Raw genomic sequence first — 15,655 nt, forward strand, 5'->3', positions numbered from 1 at the left:
GGGGCTAAAATTAAAACAAGAGGCCCACGGGCCTTACGGTGACCTGAGTGCGGATACAGAATGATACAACGACATATACACACTATATATTGGCCCATCAGGCCCTTGATATCATTCAGTGATTTCATAAATTTGACCTTTTCATTTTTGAAGATCATTTGGATCCATCAAATTTGTGAATTCAGAAGAATTTTTTTGAAATTTTAGCCATTTTTTTCCCTTTTGACCCCGCCGCTCTGGCCCCTGGGGGTCTGCCAGGACCAATATGGGTATGGTGTTAATATGCTATTTCAGACTAATAATTCTAAACCAGTTTGACTAATTTCCTATTAAAACTAAGCAAATAATATTCATAAATGTGTTTTTCCTATATTTTCCCTATATAAACCTTAGTTAACTTTACCCCCTTGAGACACCATGGTCACACAAGGACGGCCTCCCATGTGTGCGGTGTGCGTTGCGTGTATGTTGTGCGAGGTGCGTGTGTTGGGAGACTGCGGTATATTCTTTGGCGGCATGCTTCAGTGATATAGCACTATAAAAAGGGCAACAGTTCCACTATACAAGAAGACACTACATTAATAATTTAATATACCGCACTCTCCCAAAACACGAACCTAGCACAACACACACGCAAAACACTGCATACATGGGAGGCCGTCCTTACATGATCATAGCTGTTAATAGGACTTTAATTAATTAATCAAACAAACAAACAAACCATATGACCCTTGGTTAGCATATATCTATCATTCATATCCACATATAAAACAATCTTATATTCTGACATAGTCTGTATATATATATAGATGTCTCTCGCTCTGCTTGAGTAGCAGGTACTGATCTCCCTAGCAGGGTCTCTCGCGGTGTCATCGTTTGTCGCCGACGCCGCATGCGCTGAGGATGACACGGACCTTAAGTCAAGGCTTTTAAGTTCAACTTTATTGATGAACGGGGTAACAACTTTGCTGATGGTCGTTGTCGGAATAAGGTAAATCTACAGCACGATCATTTTACTCACTGTAGGCTTGTTCTAAACGAGAAAGCGTGATACAGGTCACCTAAGGTGAAAACACGGATGGACGATTACGATCGTCTTCTGATCAGCATGGTCACCCGTCGTGTGTTAAACACAGTTGATTGATATACGTAATAAGTATTCATTTTTTCTCAATCGTAGAGATGTATGATATTAATCTCTGTAATAAAATATTGAATCTGTAATTAATCCAACTCAAGTTATATGTTCATTCTATTTCGTACACTCCTTATTGTAGCATATCGAAGAGAATAATTGTGGAGCAGAATGGCAAATATGATTTAATATGGTTGGTTCTGTATCATTCAGGAATTAATAATAATGGTTTGTTAAATTCAATGGTGTCATTGAATATGCTAAAATGTTTGAATACATTCTCAAATTTGCATGAGAAAAGTAGTTTGTTCAAATAATTGAATTTTATCATCTATAACACTGATTTTTGTTTACAGCCTAAATATAAATTCAATAATATTCCATTGTGGTAGGGATTTGGTTTTGAATTATGAATTGTAGATTATTTTTTTATCATAATTTCAGCAAACGGTTCGATGAGAGGTCAATTGGCATTAGATAATTTTGATCTACTTAAATATTAGTTATATTTTATCGTGAAGTTATCTGAAACAATATTTTAGAACGCACTATTATAAAGTAAAGTATGTTTTAAAAGGCCCGAAATGACTATGGTTGTTGGTGGTCTGTTAAATTAAATCTGAAATAATGATTATCTGAAGACTTCATATACTGCCAATGTATATTGGATGATTTGTATAAAAGCAGCAGCATATTAATTTTACCGTATTTACATCATAGACTTCCACTGTACCAAGGAGCCGCTGCACTCTACATCGTCCCACTTATAGCGATACAGTCCGTGGACCCTACCCGATGTCTAGTGTCAGGTAAGTTACACAGTCCGTGGACCCTACCTGATGTCTTGTGCCGGGTAAGTCATACAGTCCGTGGACCCTACCCGATGTCTAATGTCAGGTAAGTTATTCAGCCCGTGGAGCCTACCCTCCTAACTGATTATTTCTTTCCTAATGCCTCCCTTCAGCCTTGGCACCGCCTCACTTTTGGCCTTGAGTAGAGCGTTCGCCCCTGTGACGAAGGCTCTGGGTTCTATCCCCTGGCCGAGACACACTAAAGTCAATAAATGTGGTAGTTTCTGCTCCTGCTTAGCGCTCGGCATACAGGGAGTGTAACGATCGGTTCGCCCGCTGTCAGTATAATGTGACCAGGTGGGTTTGTGTGTTTGGTGTCTTCGGCGGCTTGCTTCAGTAATATAGCACTATAAAAAGGGCAATAGTTCCACTATACAAGAAGACACAACATGAATATACCGCAGTCTCCCAAAACACGCAACTCGCACAACATACACGCAACACACCGCATACATGGGAGGCCGTCCTTACATGAGAATAGCTGTTAATAGGACGTTAATTAATCAAACAAAGGACGTTAATTAATCAAACAAACAAGGGCACTACCCGATGTCTAATGTCAGGTAAGTTCCAGAGCCAGTGGACCCTACCTGATGTCCAATGTCAGATAAGTTATACAGTCCGTGGACCCTACCCGATGTCTTGTGCCAGGTAAGTTACACTGTCCATAAATCCTACCCTATGTCTAGTGCCAGGAAAGTTATACAGTCCGTGGACCCTACCCGATGTCAGGTATGGTATATGGACACTATCCGATGTCTGGTGTCTGGAAAGTTACACACTCCGTTGTCCCTACACGATTCTAGTGTCAGGTAAGTTATACAGTCCGTGTTATACAGTCCGTGGGCCGTATCAGATATCTGATGTGAAGTAAGTTACATAGACCGCGGACCCTATCTGAAAGGAAAAATCATTTACTTTTATCTTTTGCTGTCGATGATATATTCGAAAACGGATCGAAAATACTTTTTAAGATGTTATTAATCTCTGATTTCTTGCGGAAAGTAAGTTATTTCTGCCTGCCAATATTAAAGATGTTAAGATAAATTATCCAAATTCTGTTTATTTACATATGAATGTAAAGGTATGCACATCATTATTACGTTATGTTTTACAGATGATACTTCCTTATCCATTAATGACAGCAGTGTATCTTATGATGGAGCAGACAACGCGGCCATTAAACACCTTGCTATGATTAAGATACGGGAGGTAGGTATACAACTTTATTTCAAAAGTTTTAGGCAATTGGTTAAGTATATATGATTAACTTCCTATTACCATCCAGGGTCATTTAAAGTTATATGTGACGTATTTTTCATACTCACCAATCAAGATGAGCTTTTAATATGTTATTCATCACCAAAAATTACCAACTTTTTGAAAATTACAGTGCTTTCAATGCATAGGTTTTAATTTTATATGTGCAAATAAGAGCTGAAAATGATTTTTGGCAGTATTGCCAAAAATCATTCATTTACATCAATAGTGAAGTGAAATGAGTACATACGGTGAGACCATGAAGCCAAATTGTGGTCTACAATTTCATTACACATTTTTACAATGTTTTTAATAATTATTAAGTGACTTCTGCAGGTATGTTTTCATTTAAACATATTTAAGGCATAAAAACAACATTTTTTCAGTACAAATTTTCTGTGCTATAACAAGTCATCTGAAGCCATTTGAATGATTTTTACAACTTTATTCATCAAAACTTATGGTTTTTAATAAATTAATGATGAAAAAATAGCATGTCAAAATTATCGCCAAGTTACGGCACATATAACTTTAAGGAAGGTCTCCCGTGTGTACATTGTGTTGTGGATGTCTGTACATTTTGGGAGGCTGCGGTATATTCGGTTTGTGTATCCTTGCAATAGTAGAACTCTTAATATTGTTAAAGTGTTATCACAATGAACAATACAATCGAAGATACCAAAACAAGCAGACCTCACCCGATCCAAGTTTTCAATGAGTTAGGAATTGTTTTGATGTGTGTGTGTCAACGTCCAATGTTGATATTCAGACAGCAATGTTGGATTTAGATTATTTTCATCAGATGATCTCCTGGATTTTGTTGTCTTTCGTTCTACTGTAAATCACTTTATCTTTAACAAACTGACAAAGAGTTCTTATTGAAATCGTGTATTCATATATACATATGTACGTTAGCTACTTATAATGTTTTGCGTGACATTTTCATTTTCGTTCGTGTCTTCTTGCAAAAGTACGACAGGATAATGTGTTTTTAGGAATGAACTAATATGATTTATGATACGAATTAAAGTTCTTTCAAATATTATTGATAATAAGAAAATAAATGTACATTGTCCAATAATTCAATGTCTGGTACAATTGTACCTGCTGCCCCTATTGCATGATCGTAAAAGGCGACTAAATTTAGGATCTTCTCTTTTCACTTCTTCCTAACCGACTTTATCTTTCCTAATGCCTCCCTTGGCACCGCCTCACATTTGGCCTAGAGTTGAGCGTTCGCCCGTATGAGGAAGGCTCTGGGTTCTGTCCCCTGGCCGAAACACACCAAAGTCTATAAAAGTGGTAGTTTCTGCTCCCGTTTAGCGCTCAGCATACAGGGAGTGGGACGACTGGTTCGCCCGTTGTCAGTATAATGTGACCGGGTGGGGTGTGTTGCTTGGTGTCTTCGGCGGCATGCTTCATTGATATAGCACTATAAAAAGGGCAAAAGTTCCACTATACAAGAAGACACTACATTAATATACCGCAGTCTCCCAAAACACGCACCTCGCACAACATACACGCAACACACAGCATACATGGGAGGCCGTCCTTACATGACCCTGGCTGTTAATAGCACGTTAATATTGTACACCAAACCAAAACTTGTTAGTTTTTTTAATCGGTTTTCCGTCTGTTAAACCTGTCTTTCATAATTATACCCCTGCAACGAAGTTAATGGGTGATATACTTGTTTGTTTTGTTTAATTATTTAACGTCCTATTAACAGCCAGGGTCACGTAAGGACGGCCTCCCACGTATGCAGTGTGTAGCGCGAGGTGCGTGTTTTGTGAGACCGCGATATGTTCGTGTTGTGTCTTCTTGTATACTGGAACTGTTACCCTTTTTAGTGCTATATCACTGAATCATACCGTCAAAGACAACCCACCCGGTCACATTATACTGACAACGGGCGAACCAGTCGTCCAACTCTCTGTATGCTGAGCGCTAAGCAGGAGCAGGAACTACCATTATTATAGACTTTGATGTGTCTCGGCCAGGGGATATAACCCAGAGCCTTCCTCACAGGGGCGAACGCTGAACTCAAGGCCAAAAGTGAGGCGGTGCCAAGGGAGGCATTAGGAATCATAAATTCAGTTAGGAAGAAGAGAAAAGATCCTAAACTGAGTCGAATTTTACGATCATGCAATATTGGCAGCAGGTAAAATTCTAACGCCCTACCTGCAGGGCCCTGGAATCGGGTTGTCAGTCTGTCTGTCTTGTATATATAACTTTGTCCAGTGAGCTCTTCCTAACCATTTTGATAGATTTTGATAAAATTCGGTACACAAAACCCTGACGTAAAGGGAAGTTGAGTAAAATATAAAGGATTCTTTGTCCCCTATCAACGGAGTTATTACTATTTTTTGCAGCTTGGGGTATATGTCGTCAACTCTGGCGACAGTTCAAATTTGGTTATTGGGCAATATGAGATCGAATAAAATTCCCTAAAGCGTTTCGGTGTTGTATTTAACTGGCAGATGGCGGGAAGTCTGATGGCGGCAGGCATTGTCCATTTTGCTATTGGTGCGACAGGTTTAGTTGGATTTGCTCTCCGAATTATCGGCCCTATCACCATAGTACCTACTGTGCTATTGTCCGGTCTATACTTGTCCAGGGCAGTGACAAGGTTCAGCAAGACCCATTGGGGTATATCTCTTTCGTAAGTGCCATCAGCGTTAACTAGGAGCAGTAAGTAACAAAGCATCATCGATCTGGTCGCAGGAGGTATTCTTCGATGCCATGACGTAAAGCTATGCAACTTAAAATTAACTACTATTCATTTTAACACATTTAAGGAAAAGGTTATTTTGTGAGTAATGGAAAACCTTGACTGCATTTGTGAAACACGTTGTCTAGAAATGGTAAGAGATGTTTTTATGGATCGGTAAATCATTAATCAATATGAAAGTATTATAGCAAAAGCTTCGTAACGATCACATTCCGACCGCGAAATATGTCGATATCACAAGACATTAATGGAGTGCTACGTTGAACATAGAGGTGTCGATATGTGTTGTGAGTGAAAAAACTGATGTTTTAATTATGAATTGGTTGATACGTATCCATACATTATACACTCATCGTTTGATGAAACTAGTGATAAAATTCATTGTTAATTATCTTTTTTTGATATGTTTTCCTCCGAGGTGTATTATCTGAATAGCTATAGTGTAGAACATGATATACCCCACTCGGTTAACACTCTCTCTCCTCAGAACTGCTGTTGTGGCAATCATCATGTCGATTTACCTCACTAAGAAGAAAACCCCAATACCGTCATGGTCAAAGAAGAAAGGCTTCCACTGGACGAGGTATCCACTCCATCAGATGTTCGCTGTAAGTAGAAAGGCAAACATTTCCAATATTTCCAAGGAAACACAACATATCGCATTCTCCAAAACACACACATTTTATATATGAAACTCATTGCATACACGGTAGGTCGGCTGTATGACCTAACTGTTACATGTAATAGGGCCAGTGTGTAAAATAAACAAGATTCATCGTGTTCTTCTGATCAAAATTCTTTAAGCTTAATCATTAGATTACAGTGATAAATATCTTGGATTTAATTAGATTGTAAGTAACACAGTTCCGTGATAGCAAAGAGCCTTAAATGAGAAAAAACATGTTACAACTTTACGTTATTATTCTTACACAGATCATGATTGGTATGTTATTTGGCTGGGCACTATCGGCTATCTTAACAGCAACCGACGCTATTCCGTTTGACCCAAAAAGCGTCCATTTCAAAGCGCGGACAGACGCCAGAGGAGACGTGGTCTCCAATGCTCATTGGTTTTACTTTCCTTATCCAGGTTAGTAATGAATCAATACGAAAATGTTAAATCTCCTGTTGTCGCCGCTAAGGTCCCGTTTAAAATGGTAACGTCATTATTTGATTTGAACGTGGCTATTCGTCAATAATTTTGAAACTTTGACTCCTCAGGACAATCCTATTCCATTCACTCTGATGCTTCTTTCATTCGTTTTCAAAGTGTTAGTCTGCTATGCTGCTGTTTTATGGAATTGAATTATAATTACCTACAATTTTACTTATTTATTGGTATGTCTTTTTTATTTTCCTACTGCTATTCGTGTCGGTTTACAATATTGATTAACAATATTAGCTATTTAATATATCTTGATGATTTTGCTTATCCGCCGTCCGCCGTGCGTAAACTTTTCATTCAAACGACTTCTTCTCAATAACCGAAAGGCCCAGGGTACTAATATTTGGCCTGTAGCATGCTGGGATGAAGGGCTACCACGTTTGTTCAAATGAATGACCTTGACCTTCATTCAAATTCACTGAGGTAAAAAAGGCTAAAATCTTGAAACGACTTCTTCTCAAGACCCAGAAGGCCCAAGGTACTGATATTTGGCCTGTAGCATGCTGGGATAAAGGGCTACCAAGTTTGTTCAAATGAATGACCTTGATTTTCATTGAAGGTCACAGGGGTCAAAAAAGCTAAAATCTTTAAACAACATCTTCTCAAGAACCAGAAGGCCCAGGGTACTGATATTGGGAATGTAGTATGCTGGGATGAAGGGCTACCAAGTTTGTTCAAATAAATGACCTTGACCTTCATTCAAGGTCACAGTGGTCAAATAGGCTAAAATATTTTAACAACTTTTTGTGAATAACTAAGTGGCCTAGAGACCTGATATTGGGCCTGTATCATGCTTGGATGAAGGGCTATGAAGTTTGTTCAAATGAATTACATTGATCTTCATTGAGGTCAAATAGGCTTAAATTTTTAAAAGACTTCCTCTCAAGAACCAAAAGGCCCAGGATACTCATATTTGGCCTGCAGCATGCTGAGATGAAGGGCTACCAAGTTTGTTCATATGAATGACCATGATTTTCATTCAAGGTCACAGGGGTCAAATAGGTTAAAATCTTTAAACGACTTCTTAAGAATAACTAGGAGGCCTAGAGACCTGATTTTGCGCCTGTGACATGCTGGGATGAAGGGCTACCAAGTTTGTTCAAATGAATGACCTCGACCTTCATTCAAGGTCACAGGGGTCAAATATGCTAATATCTTTTAACGACTACGTTGTAATATATAGCCAGATGACCGTTAAGGCCCATGAGCCTCTTGTTTAAAGTCGAAATGACATTTGTATTATATACCACATACCGAGCCATTGGATTTTTTTCTTTATATTTTACACGGCTTTATTTTATAGCTTTTAATAAAGTTATGCATAGGACTATTTTTGTTTTGTTTCATTAATTACAGGTCAATTTGGACCCCCCATATTTGAAACAGGAGCCTTTTCTGCTTTTCTGATTGCGACGTTCATTTCTATATTGGATTCTATTGGCGATTATTACGCATGCGCAATGATATGCAATGTGCCACCTCCGCCCTCCCATAGCGTAAATCGCGGGATAGCAGTGGAAGGCCTATGCACGGCCCTTTCAGGGGCCATGGGGTGTGGCCATGCAACGTCAACACAAGGTGGTAACATCGGATCCATCGGAATAACAAAGGTATAAAAAAACAATTAATGAAATATCAATATGTTATGAATAAAATGTCCATGCTTCGGTCTTTGTGTTGGTGGTTACAAGCACGTAGATTATGGAAAAGTACAATATTTATGACGTTTCGGTGTACGTACCCTGGCTTAAGCAATCCTGTTACATTAGAAAAAGAAAATTATCAGATTTTACACTATTGTGAACATACATCGAGGTTACCAGCTTCTTTATTAACTGCGCAAATTGTCTAAAATATATCTTATTGGTCCTGTTGCAACCACCTAGATCTCATATCGAAAATTCGATTTTTAATTGGCATGACCAGTGTTGTTTACAAGAACTGGTAGTTTGTCAAAAGTCTTCAAAGTAATGTTATGGTTTATTAAAACTTTATTCCCATTCTATCGATTTTACCAAGTCTGTTTTTTCGTAGGTAGCAAGTCGGAGTGTATTTCTGGGTGCCTCCTTAATCTTCATCCTGTTCGGTTTACTGGGTAAGGTATCCGCCATCTTTGTGACAATGCCACACCCTGTGCTCGGCGGAGGGATGATTGTTATGTACGGCATGTTCACGGGTGTAATCCTGTCCAATCTCCAAGTGGTCTCTCTCAGGTCTACAAGAAATCTTGCCATTATCGGAATTTCGATAGTTTCCGGTTTGATGATACCGCGGTGGATCGAGACGACACCCGACGCCATTAATACAGGTTTGTTACCCGTGAAACCTTTAGTATTTCTAGTTATAGCTGTTGCAGTTAATAGGTATGGCTCATATTTACTTTTTAAAACATGTTTATTTTATTTTCTGTTTGCTCTAATTGCATATCCTTTAATAAATTGTTATCAGAACGCTTCTAAACATGCCGTTCATCAATATTCAAATTATTTTCTAGTGTACAGAAGTTTTATACCTAGTTTTACAAGATCAATTTTAATTTTGTTTCTATTCAGAAATCTATCTAGATGTTTCGTTTTTTAATATTTTTTTTTTATTTTTTTTCAAGACATTTTATAGTACATAACATAATACAGGCACATACACATTCACTCCGACATACCATATACGTTATACATGTATAGTAATTGCAATCATATGAAGTACATACATACATTTATACATATATTACATAGATTTATACATACACACATATATCGTTAATCATATGTATAGTAGTTACATATTTCCTTATAAACTTACATGCGTACATAGATACATATACAAGCATACTTACAAAGCATACATGCACTGATATATACATGTAGTGTTGAAGTTACATACATACATCCATACACACCCTAACATATGCACACACACTTACACACCCTTGTACACCATCACACACTCTTAACTCATACACAAAAGAAAGCAAAGCATCATTTTTATTTTCAACTATGCATCAAACACTTAAATTTGGAGAGGGGATGAGAAAAAGATGGAAGAAAGAGAGAGAGAGAGAGATCCCACAACTGCTATAAGATGGAAAAAAAATCTAAAAAGGCAAAGTCAGGAATTAAAATTAAAGTTTTGGTTTCACACATGCATTTTAAATGTTAATCCTTAAGCTACATTTCAATAAAATGTTTCCATTTTCTCCAATTATTGCCAAATTTCCTTTTTATGTTTTCATTTTTATAATGTGTAGTAAATATCACAGTGTTGAAATAATCTTTAATAGTATTGATGAGGGCGTTAAGACTTAAGGATTTATGTAGACATCTACTTTTATATATATAGTTTTTGGTTAAGATTATAATTTCGTTATCAACAATGTTAGCTACAGGAGACAATCTTCCGAAAAGAAATGATTCTTTATTTAAAACGACAGGAATAAATAAAATGTCACACAGATTTTCAAATTGCTGTAATAGCTTTTGTACTTCACAACATTCCCATATACAGCGAATAATAGTTTCTCTTTCCTTATTACAGCGTGAACATAATGGGCTAGGATACAACTTTGTTTTGTAAAGAAAAGTATTCGTTACTGAAATATGGTGTATAATTCTAACCTGAAACCATACTAGTTTGGAACTTTTTATGACAGAAAAGGGTATTTTAAGTATTTTTTGCCATTTTTCATTATCAAATTCAAAATCAAAATGTTCATTCCATTTCTTGATACCATTTGGAGTAAGAGGTGGTGAAATTATGCATTTGTAGAAATCTTTAGACCCTTTTTTTGCTCATAAAAATATTTCTAATAGATGTGGCAAGAAAGATTGGGCTAGTCTTTTCATTTGAAAATTATACTTTTGAAGAAAGCGTTTCACTGCAGTAACTACACCATGATACTGAAGGAAATTTGTATTAATCCTGAAATTTTGAAGAAATTCATCAAATGAATAAAAAGTCATATCATCAGTGTTTTTAACAAGGTCGTTGACTGTAAAAATTGCTGCCTTAAACCAATTTGGATAAAAAACATAATTATTTCCAACTTGATTATCTTTATTATACCACAGCGGTGTTTTCAAGATAGAATCTTGTGTAACATTTCTCAGAAACATAGAGTTATTCATTCTGACCCAGGCTTTAAAAACATCTTTCCAAAACTTAATTTTGCATGAGGAGGCTATCTAGATGTTTCGGTTAAAGTAGCGTTATCACGTACATGTCTCCCAAAATACGCACTACACACAGCATACACACAACCGCGTGCATCAAATATTAATGTACATATAAACCATTCGTTTAATATCAGTACATTTTTGTTCTTTAAACCACCTGAACAGTGATTTAATATACCGCTTATTAGCCCACCATTATCAGATGGTGGGCTATTCAAATCGCCTTTCGTCCGTGGTCCGTCGTCCGTCCGTCCGTCCGTCCTTCCGTCTGTCCTTCCGTCCGTCCGTTAACAATTCTTGTTACCGCTATTTCTCAGAAAGTACTGAAGGGATCTTTCTCAAATTTCATATGTCGGTTCCCTTAGGACCCTCGTTGTGCATATTGCATTTTGGGACCGATCGGTGAACAAGATGGCCGACAGGCAGCCATCTTTGATTTTGATAGTTAAAGTTTGTTACCGCTATTTCTCAAAAAGTGCTGAAGGGATCTTTCTCAAATTTCATATACAGGTTCCCCTAGGACCCTAGTTGTGCATATTACATTTTGGGACCGGATCGTGAACAAGATGGCGGAGAGGCGGCCATCTTGGATTTTGATAGTTAAAGTTTGTTACAGCTATTTCTCAAAAAGTATTGAAGGGATCTTTCTCAAATTTCATATATAGGTTCCCCTAGGGCCCTAGTTGTGCATGTTGCATTTTGGGACCGATCGGTGAACAAGATGGCCGACAGGCGGCCATCTTGTAATTTGATAGTTAAAGTTTGTTACCGCTATTTCTCAAAAAGTACTGAAGGTATCTTTCTCAAATTTCATATATAGGTTTCCCTAGGGCCCTAGTTGTGCATGTTGCATTTGGTACCAATCGTTGAACAAGATGGCCGATAGGCGGTCATCTTGGATTTTGATAGTAAGTTTGTTACTGCTTTTCTCAAAAGTACAGAAGGGATCTTCTCAAATTCATATGTCGGTTCCCTAGGACCCTTGTTGTACATATTGCATTTTGGGACCGACTGGTCAACAAGATGGCCGACAGGCAGCCATCTTGGATTTTAATGGTTAAAGTTTGTTACCACTATTTCTCAAAAAGTGCTAAAGGGATCTTTCTCAAATTTCATATACAGGTTCCCCTAGGCCCTTAATTGTGCATATTGCATTTTGGTACCGATCGGTGAACAAGATGGCCGACAGGCGGTCATCTTGGATTTTGATAGTTAAAGTTTGTTACTGCTATTTCTCAAAAAGTACTGAAGGGATCTTTCTCAAATTTCATATTTCATATGTCGGTTCCCCTAGGACCTTAGTTGTGCATATTGCATTTTGGGACCGACTGGTCAACAAGATGGTCGACAGGCGGCCATCTTGGATTTTAATGGTTAAAGTTTGTTACCACTATTTCTCAAAAAGTGCTAAAGGGATCTTTCTCAAATTTCATATACAGGTTCCCCTAGGACCCTAGTTGTGCATATTGCATTTTGGGACCGATCGGTAAACAAGATGACCGACTGACGGCCATCTTGGATTTTGATAGTTAAAGTTTGTTATCAATATTTCTCAAAAAGTACTGAAGGGATCTTTCTCAAATTCCATGCATAGTTTCCCCTTGTACCCTAGTTGTGCATAGTACATTTAAGGACTGATCCATAATGCCTTTCGGCACTGATCGGTAAACAAGATGGCAAACCGGCCGCCATCTTAGATTTCATTGTTGAAGTTTGTTACCACTATGTCTTAGAAAGTACTATAGCGATCTGTTTCAAATTTTATATGTAGTGTGTTTGAAAAAGTTTGAAAAGCAGGGAAAAGATCCCTCTTTCCATTGTCAGACATAGATCATTCTTTGGTGGGCGCCAAGATCCCTCTGGGATCTCTTGTATTTCCTGTTCGTGTTCAGGCAATCTAACGGCTGATAAAATACTAAAAGTACTTCTTGCTAACCCGAACCTGACCGGCGGACTGGTGTCTTGTATTCTTGACAACACAACGCCAGGTAAGTAGAGCACTGTCATCTTCACCTGGCGCATTCGATACAATATGATTTGTAATATTATTGAGACTTAGTTCCGATATATATACTAATTTGATAAAGGATGTGAACCCAGGAGTTTTACTCCCTCGCAAGAGTAATACAATTATATTTTGTTTATCAATGACCGATCATACCATGTATGTTCTAACAAGGTTATTCGTAAGCCATGATTAAGTTCAAATTTTCAATTTCTTCACAATGTTAGTTGTCTAGGATTTCGTTGAGGAATTCGACTCTATATAACTAGGATACAATTGCGTACAGATTTTTTTGAAAACACTTTCCTATAAGAAAAGAGGACGATATAAATATAAAGGTGCGTTCACTGCTTAATTTGACGTATTTTGTTGACAAATGTGTTTTGTTTAGTTTTTTTTTTACTACAGGTCGAATTTAATAAACAACTTTATTTCAATATACTTGTAACTGCTATTCAAAAACTATTAACGGAGAACGATATTGTTTTTGTTATCACAGCAACATTGCAGGAGAGAGGAATATCCTCGTGGCGTCCACAAACAGACGCCAAAGGCAACGAGGACGACAAAGACATGTCGTTTATTACAAAGCCGAGTCCATTCAGCGAAGGACTGGATGTCTACGATCTTCCATTCTCTGTCAGATGTATACCACACAATCTTCTGAAATACCTGCCGTTTTTACCTAAACAAGACAATAATGTCGAGGTGTTCCCTTCACCTCAGTTCACTGTATAATAATAATGAGATTGTAGAATGGTTTACCTTCATTATATTATTATATTATATAACAGTCTATACACAGATAGTAACAAGAAGAGAACTACCGAAGCAAGTTGAATCAGTACATTAGAATTTTTTCTTCTGGTATTTGTGAAAAGTAATTACATGTTTTAAAATCTTCATTATTTGAATGCGAAATTTTTGTGATATTCTTCGTATACATAATATATATAAATATATGTAATCAACACTTTAATTAGAAACATCCCAGATGGCGCGACATTGAAAAGACATTAAATACAAGTTAATTTCATGATTTGAAATATATCCATGAGAAGAAGACTTTGATAAAGAAGTATAACTGACACAAATATTTCTCTTAGTTTTATTTGCCATGTAGAAAATGTCATTTACTATACAAATATTGTATTTTCTAACAAAATAAGATTAATTATAAACTAAAGTAGCCAGACAGATACCAACATATTGTAGCTCATTAAATACTCTCTCGACGTTCTTACAACATTACGAAAGGCCTCGCTAAATATTATCATGATTTGTAATACTGTACATTCTTATATTATAAAATCAAATTCTAATTAACATACATATATCTGAACGGATAAATTATTAGACAAATAACTAAAACTTTACATTAAAAACAATGTCACATAAAAGACAAAAACATTGACAAAACAGACATTCAATTTCGTTTCATTTGATCTAATATTTACTTTCTTACAACTTTTCCCAAAATTAATTTCAGTTTTTACATAAATTGTGTTGCCTCAAGTTACATAAAGGCATGAACAAAAAAGACCCTTCGGTGTATAAATGAAATATTTTATCAATGAAATATAACAAACCAATCGTTAGGATAAATAATTGGACTTTAGATTATGAGTTATCCTTATTCCACTGCAAATGTAAGGTTTATTGCTGATAGAGAATAAATACAAACAGTTTTCATTCTTGTGGAAATGTTGCTTCAATGTATTTAGGAAAAAAGTTAATGTTGAAGAGGTCTCTGTTATGAGCTAATATACGTGATAGAAATTACACTAACCATAAAGTGTGTTGCCTCTGTTAATAAAGTGTTAATTTATCACTAAAAACCAGTTTTTAATTTAAATGTTGTACATCTAAGGCTTTCCTTATTTGATATGCTCTTTAAAAGGTGCTATGAGAGGAGGTAAATACTACCAAAATTGATAATAAAAAATAATTGCACTCGTCTATGTCTTCAGCATCAAACTAAAACCTAACCACTACTGCTCATATCAAAAGATTATTCGACACATAAAGGTTACGCAGTTGTGACGTAGCGTTAAACCTTGTACATCGATATTTCGATTTGATCATAAAAACCCACAGTTGATTTGATCTTTACTCTGTAGTAAGGTAAGAACATGTAAATCCATATTCTTTTGAAAAATGGATAAAAACATTCATTTTGTGGTATTTCAAATTAGAGTAATTATATGAAAAGATTAATCAAAATTTCTAAACCTGGTCATGTAGCTCATACGTAGATATCAAACATGGTAGATATCAAACATGTACAATTCTGAAAAGAGCAGAACTGCACAATTTTAAAATTCAATACAGTTATTAAG

The 15,655-nt window shown here is 36.6% G+C and overlaps 1 protein-coding gene across 1 annotated transcript in view; it reads left to right on the plus strand.

Moving 5' to 3' along the window:
- Positions 1 to 14,955, plus strand: part of LOC138335019 (solute carrier family 23 member 1-like) — a 77,404-nt gene extending 62,449 nt beyond the window's left edge. The window contains exons 3-12 of the mRNA XM_069283913.1: positions 834 to 991; positions 1,856 to 1,944; positions 3,104 to 3,198; positions 5,727 to 5,908; positions 6,465 to 6,585; positions 6,911 to 7,067; positions 8,499 to 8,752; positions 9,177 to 9,450; positions 13,204 to 13,299; positions 13,816 to 14,955. Coding sequence (XP_069140014.1) covers positions 834 to 991; positions 1,856 to 1,944; positions 3,104 to 3,198; positions 5,727 to 5,908; positions 6,465 to 6,585; positions 6,911 to 7,067; positions 8,499 to 8,752; positions 9,177 to 9,450; positions 13,204 to 13,299; positions 13,816 to 14,054 — 1,665 coding nt within the window. The 3' untranslated portion in view covers positions 14,055 to 14,955. The remainder of the gene's footprint in view (positions 1 to 833; positions 992 to 1,855; positions 1,945 to 3,103; positions 3,199 to 5,726; positions 5,909 to 6,464; positions 6,586 to 6,910; positions 7,068 to 8,498; positions 8,753 to 9,176; positions 9,451 to 13,203; positions 13,300 to 13,815) is intronic.
- The last annotated feature ends 700 nt before the right edge of the window (positions 14,956 to 15,655 follow it).

The sequence above is a fragment of the Argopecten irradians genome, chromosome 11 (assembly GCF_041381155.1).
Source record: "Argopecten irradians isolate NY chromosome 11, Ai_NY, whole genome shotgun sequence".
Taxonomy (NCBI): domain Eukaryota; kingdom Metazoa; phylum Mollusca; class Bivalvia; order Pectinida; family Pectinidae; genus Argopecten; species Argopecten irradians.